The sequence below is a fragment of the Hyperoodon ampullatus genome, assembly GCF_949752795.1.
Source record: "Hyperoodon ampullatus genome assembly, chromosome: 1".
Classification (NCBI taxonomy): Eukaryota; Metazoa; Chordata; class Mammalia; order Artiodactyla; family Ziphiidae; genus Hyperoodon; species Hyperoodon ampullatus.
The window spans coordinates 163,839,916-163,847,077 of NC_136914.1; the positions used below are offsets into that span (position 1 = coordinate 163,839,916).

Consider the following 7,162-nt stretch of genomic DNA (forward strand, 5'->3'; position numbering starts at 1 on the left):
GACTGCAAAGCAGCAGAGCATGGACATTAGACCCTAAATTCCAGCTGTGGCAGTCAATGTCTCTGGCATCATGGGCAAGCCCTTTAGTGTCTGAGTTTGAGTTTCCTCCTGTGTACAATTAGTACTATGCCATTTCCTGATTCTCAGAATTGTCACATGGATTAGAAGCAACCTATTTAAAATGCCAAGCACATAGCAGGTATGCAAAAAATGGTAGTTATTTTTATATGACAGATGCACCTGCACAGGAGACAGAGACACATGGGTGCCTTCTAAGCAAGCTTCCACCACTTGGAAAGCAGATGTCAAGGCCACAGAGTGAGTTCCCAGTGTGCTTAATTCACTCCCATGATAAGTAGACAGTCTCTTGCCTGCATCTCTCTATTTCCTTCCCCCTCCTCATCACCACTGTCTTGATTCCTCAAGCTGCCCTTGTTCAGAATGCCCTGGTCTGGTTATATCCTTTGCCTCCTGTGCTCCAGCTCTATGGAAATTTCACCAAGAAGACTTCCTGTGGAAAGAATAGGGTCCTTCCTGTGGCCCACAAGGTAAGTGATCTGGTTCACAGCTTGGCCGTGCGACCTTTGGGAAGATTTCCCATCTCTTGCTACTCCTGAGTAATGAAACATGTCTCTGTCATCTCTCACTTTCTGTGTATGATCCTTAATTCCAACATTCCCCATCTCTGGGACAACCATCCCCCTACCATGAGTAGTATTCCTTTATTTATTCTAAAACGATGAGTGCAGGTCCATTTCTTATGCCCAGTTTAGTCTTCTCTATCACAGGGCTAGTTGATTTCTCCCAAGGATGTTCTTGAATTCAATGAGAATGACTGCACTGGTCAGTCTACACACACTTAATACTACCTGCCTTTCTAGCCTTTCCATCCTTCCATGTGTGTCTTTTTGTTTGTTTGTTTTGTTTTGTTTTTAATTTAAACACAGAACAGCCTTCCTAGCCCTTCCATATTGCTGTTGTTGTTTTTAATTTAAACACAGAACAGTTAATGACTATACGTTCTTGCATTAACATTTTCATACTCCTGAGAGCTTAATACCATGCTAAGCACATAGTAGGGGCTCAAAAGAAAAATACAGTTTTAATGAATACCTGAACTCTTGGCAGTGATCTCTGATTCCACCTCTGTAAGTAGCAGGCACCCTGAGCAATGGCCTCTTCTGCCTCACACCTCCCTTCTGCTGAGTACAGCCTCCCAGGATAGAAAGAGCAAGGCACTCTGCTCAGAGGCACATCATCATTTTTGCTAAAATGGCAAATTTTCAGGCTGTGAGCTGATAATCAAATAGTGTTACCAGGGCTCCAGCACTATCCAATTCCTGGAGGATGGGAGGGGGCTGTCCTGACTCAGAAGCATCAGGTGAAGTGAATATTCCAAATATAATAGCTGAGGCCCTGCTCAACTGCCCTCAGCCACCTCTCTGGGAGGCTGTCATCCAGAGGCACCTAGTCTGCCCCTGAGCCTGGCCCAGACCAGGCAGCAACCTCACTCCCTCAGCATCTCTCTCTTTGTTAATAGACTTAGTATTAGGTGTGTTTGGAGAGGAATCAGGTGCCCATCTGGCTCCTGAGTCATTACATTTGGCTGTCTGTGCAGGTGGTCTACTGCAGGACCTCCTCTGAATTTGACAGAGCTCATATGAGATCTAAGTGCTTGGGCTAGGTCTGGAGCGATAGGCTTATACTGCTTATCTCTTCCAAATGGCTGGCTCAGGTTGTATCGTAAATAGATGAATAGAAGTAGCTACTAGGGCCCCTGACTCCTTGCCTATGGTGGACCCCATGAATGCATTTTTAGTCAAGACCCATACCTCCAAACCAACAATTTTTGAATTTATACCTTCTGATCATTTTAAACTGGATCATCCCCTACCATGAGCTGTGTGAGCCGCAGCAGCTAGATGTGTCTCCAGTGCTTGGTCCTCCCCTCCTCCATCCCCACCCACCACCTTTTGCCACAACAGTGCAGGCTTTAAGCACACCATCCTTATCAGGGCACAGACATGCATAAGTATTTTGCAAAGAGCACACTCTTAGGAGTCAGAAAACACACAATGGAGTCTCCACTCTGTCAGCCAATTCCTGGGCAAACTTGATAACTCAATTTCACCTTTGTTGGTCTCTCATTTTTTTCAGTCTTGAATGAGTGTGATAAAGGTAAGACCCAATGATGTGCTACAGAGAGAAACACTCTGCAGATGGCAAAGTACCATGTCAACAGGAAGCCTGCTATATTTCTGCCACACCCTCTGGGGAGTTGGTTGTTTAATGACAACCTTAATAAAGGAGGAGAGAAGACATTCTCTGCTGCCTGTGCAAGGCCCAGGCTGGGGCATGGGCCATGCTAAGGTCAAGCCAGGGTGCAGTTGCAAAGCACAACCAAGGTGACTCATTTCCCTGATAGCACTGCTGAGAGAACCTCAGGCTCATTCTTGCCCTTTTCCTCTGGCTCAGGCTCACCTCTTGGGATGGAAGACATTTGGCACCAGGGAAGGAATATGTCAGGAAGTACCATCTCTGAGTCTGGGCCTTTCCATTTGAATTTTGAAAAAATTGTGTAGAAAAAAAAAATCAAAAACCCTGGGCTTTGGCTTTAAGTGGACTCTGAGCTCTGGCTTATAGCCAGTGTGAACTTGCGCAAGTTCCTTATTTTCTTCATACCTATTTCTTCCTCTTTGAACTTGCTGTAATAATTCTTTCTTCCTAGGGTTGCTTGGGGGAAATTTCAATGAGTTCCTATATATAATGTCTATTTCATTCATAATAAGAAAAAGTATCTGATTTATTTAATTCTGTAAAAGGCTGACTGAATGAAGAATGTGTGAGAAAACTGAGGCACAGAAGGGCTTATTCTATCACTTCTAGCAACCCAGTTGTTCAGGGCAGAAGTGAAACTGAAATTGGGCCTCTGGCCTCTCGAGGCAGGTGCAAGGGATTCTTTACCTTTCACCATTTGCTTTGCACTTTTCTTTTTATAATTTCAACCCTTGGGAGTTTAAATTTCCTTTCACCTTCAGGACTCCAGAGTTGATTTTTAAACATACATATACCTAAGTCTCAAAGTATATGGAGTATAGTATTTATATTTCAGGAAATAGATTAATAGACTCCCAACTCAAGGAAACAGTTACTCCTTTAGTCAGCTTTTTACAAATGGGGACATGCATAGGTTTTTCAATTCCTCTTTTCTATTCTAAGTGGCTTTCCAGAGACCCACTGCCACCTGGGGCAAAGTACACAGCCCCAAGATCGTTCTGAAGACCAATGGTTTAATTCCCTTTATTGTAGTTTCACATATTGCTGCAGTCAGAAGTAAGTGCAAGCACTCTCTGAGGCAAGCCTCTTGCTGGTTAGTAACTACTTCTCCAGCTTAATTTCTTTGTCCACTTGGAGTTTACATGGGGTTAAAATCCACATTCAGGTACTTGCTGAAGTTGGGAATGGGTGAGACTATCACCTCCAAAAATAATAGGGGATCTCAATGAAGAGAAATCTCACCATGCAAGTAAAAATATAAATCTGATGACCACAGTGAGCCATTAAAATTTTTAAAAGGTAATGAAGAAGGGAGAGAAGGGGAGAGGAGTATAATAGCTATGAAAAACTTTTTTTTTAAAGTAAGTAATAAAGGAATATGTGCAGTGAGTGAACACAGACAGCTATCTTGAGTTGGGGGCAAGTTAATTACATTCAAAAAAGAAAGCGTCTCCAGAATTTTTTTTTCTTTTTTGCAGTGGAATATTTTAGTTCCTTCATATAGAGACATATTACACATGTTAACAACCATGAAAAACAATACAAAATGCCCTCAATTTAACAAGTAGAAAAATATAACTAGTATATATGGCCATTGTGAATCTAATACTGTACAGAAGTAATTTATGGATTTTACAAATAAATTATAGCTTAAATGCCCTTTTAAAATTCTCTTTCCCCCCTAGATGTACACTAGAACTTACAATAGGAAAGGTTCCGAGCCTAGCTTATCGCAAATCAGTGCCAGTCAAATGTTCTGCCGACGAGCTCGAAGAATTTCTTATTTGGCTCGTGAAAATATTCATGCAGTTTATTGAGGAGCTTGGGGTCGACTTGGGGGTGCGCCCGGCCTTTGGACTCGTGTAAGCAGCGGTCCCGGCCGCTGTCCCGCAGGCAGTAAAAGCCCTTGGTTTTGTTAAAGTAGAAGTTCGAGGCATTGATCTGCGGCGACAGCCTCAGGAACCTCTCGACCTTTTGGATCTCGGGGAAGGGGTCCCTGATGAGGCGGTCGCCGTCCACGATGTGGATGCGGCGCAGCGAGAAGAAGCGAAGCCAGTTCTGCATGTGCACGTGGTACAGGCTGCGGTTGAGAGCCTTGTAGTCCACGTTGAGCCGGCCATCACGCACAAGGAACTCCTCGATGGACGGGTAGGGCTTGTGCTTCTGCATGTGGTTATAGAACACTTGGGTGTAGTCGGACAGCACGCGCTCTGACGGGTCCCGCAGGATGAGCAGCAGCCGGATGGACGGGTTCATGCTGTGGACCCGCTCAGGCACTTTGGGTGACGTGAAGTACGCGGGGGTCTTTTCCACCGTGAGCTGGTGCGGGGAGGAGAAGGGCATCTGGCTGAGGTACCAGCCCAGGCCTTGGCTGTAATGCTCCTCCCAATCGAAGAAGTGCACCTCGTTCTCGGCGGCCGCCACGTCGGGATGCAGGCTGAGCATCTCCAGCAGCGCACGTGTGCCGCCCTTGCGCACACCGATGATGATGGTCTGCGGCAGCTGCTGGGCGGAGCCGTTGGGGGCCGCGCCTTCCCGGATCTCGTCCTGCAACGTCGCCGCTTTCCTCACAAGCTCCGGCTGGCCCAGCTCGGCCCCGGGCATGGCGGGGCGGGAAGGCACTAGCTGGAGCTGGACCACCAGCATCACCGCGCCCAGGAGCAGCGCGGCCATGCTGGACACCACGGTGGCTTCACTGGGCGGGGCGCTGCTGGGTCATGAAGCGCTGCCGCGAGGGATGCCTCCAGATCAGTGACACATGGGTGTCGCAGGCTTCCGATTACTAGGAAACAAAGGGGAGAAGTGTTAACCCCACATAAATACTGGGCTTAATCAAGCTGACAACTCTGTCGTCTTGGGTACGTACGACATTCACCTCCTGGGGCTTTCTCGGTTCCTTTATCCTATGAAGCAGGGGCGGCAAACAGTTTCTGTACAGGGAAGAGAGTAAATGTTTTAGGCTTTTGGGGACATATAGTCTCTATGGCAACTCCAACTATGCTATTTTGCTCTAAAGCACCCATAGACGATACACAGAGAAATGGGTGTGGTTGTGTTCCAATAAAACTTTATTTATGGACACTGACATTTGAATTTCATATAATTTTCATGGGTCATTAAATATTCTTCTTTTTTTTTCAAACATTTGTATTTTTACTGCTCTGTTGGCACTAAAACCAGGCCAAGCTTTGGCCTGCAGTCATAGTTTGCCAACATCTGCTATAAAGGAAAAGGTTGGGAAGGACTTTTGGACCTCGGCGAACATCAGAGGATATCTACTAGCTGCCAGCCCCAGGCAGAGGGGCAAGCGATATGGAAGCAGGCATTGTTTCTGCTCCCCAACCCACTAGGGGCTCCTGATCTAACAGGGCAAGTGAACCTATTTGGAAGATTGAATGATTAACTCCAATTCTTTACTCTCCCCTGCATCCAATTCTTGCTATAGCCTCTTTGTAGGGGGAGTGTACTTCCCAGCAATTTGATTTTTTTTTTTTTTATTTGCCACGAGAAGAACATGCCCTGGCCAGCCAGCTGCTGGTCCCAGGAGGAAGACGAGAGACACCTGCAGTAGAGCTGCCCGATCAGTCCACTGTGTGCAGCCCAGCCATCTCCCTCAGGAGTGAGAATGCATGCTTGCGGTTTTAAGCCAGCGAGTTTTGGGGTAGTTTGTATTACAGCAACAATTTAGCAAAGGTTAATTGATACAACCGGACTGCGATATATGTTACGATTATAATTTAGGCAGAGTACTGTGAGGGTCTATGTTCATTCATTTTGCCTGAAATGATTAGGGATGTCTTCCTAGTAAAGCAAATGTTTGAAGTGGGCCTAGAGGGATAAACAGGCGAGGTTACTGGAAAGAGCAAAAAACCTTCATGCAGGCAAAGGTTTACTATTTATAAAGAACAGGCCTTGCAGTCTGTTAAGTGGATTGTCGTTCTAACACTGCAGTGTAAGGTAGAAACACAGGACAGTTATAGAAACACAAGGACACAAAAATTTAGACCATTTCAAAATTCACGGTCCAAATATAAAATTCAAAATTCAGGGCTCTTCCTGTGAACTGCCTGTTTTAAACCTTTTTCTCTTTAACTGAGATTTATTACATTTGGGCATTAAAGTCCCTCAGGAACATGGGCACTGCTGGGCTACATGGCATGGAGTTCCCAAAGACACACAAGCTATGGTTGTTGTTTTTAGGGGGCTGATAAGCAGCAATCCATGTTCGACCCTCTCCCGGAAAGAGAAGATTGGAAACTCTCTTTTATTTTTTTTTAAGTTTATTTATATTTATTTATTTTTGGCTGCGTTGGGTCTTCGTTGCTGCGCGTGGGCTTTCTCTAGTTGCGGGGAGTGGGGGCTCCTCTTCGTTGTGGTGCACGGGCTTCTCATTGCAGTGGCTTTTCTTTTTGTGGAACATGGGTTCTAGGTGCGTGGGCTTCAGTAGTTGTGGCTCGTGGGCTCTAGAGCGCAGGCTCAGTAGTTGTGGCGCATGGGGCTTAGTTGCTCTGTGAAATGTGGGATCTTCCCAGACCAGGGCACAAACCCGTGTCCTCTGCATTGGCAGGCGGATTCTTAACCACTGCACCACCAGGGAAGTCCTGGAAACTCTCTTTTAAGTAATCTCTGTCTAAACACAGTTCAGGAAGAGTTGCAGAGAGGCCCAGTTTGGGGACTATGGGATTTACAGAGCCAGAAAAATGTTTTCTATCAAGAGGGTCCATCATCTTCTTTATGCCAGGTTTAAAATACAATTTATTAGCTTAAAACTTGTCTAGAATGTGTAAATAAAGAACAACAGGCAGGACTTCCGTGTTTATGATCAGATCAATTGATCTACCTCCCTCAGATATTAACTGTAATAGCCACTTTGTAAAATGTATAT

The 7,162-nt window shown here is 45.5% G+C and overlaps 1 protein-coding gene across 1 annotated transcript; it reads right to left on the reverse strand.

Annotated features, from left to right (window-relative positions):
- Positions 1 to 3,775: 3,775 nt before the first annotated feature.
- On the reverse strand, positions 3,776 to 4,950 carry HS3ST1 (heparan sulfate-glucosamine 3-sulfotransferase 1; the record flags this gene model as incomplete). The annotated part of the gene is made up of 1 exon (XM_079716223.1): positions 3,776 to 4,950. One exon carries the CDS (start codon positions 4,948 to 4,950, stop codon positions 4,015 to 4,017), a length of 936 nt encoding a protein of 311 aa, XP_079572349.1. The 3' UTR covers positions 3,776 to 4,014.
- Positions 4,951 to 7,162: the final 2,212 nt, after the last annotated feature.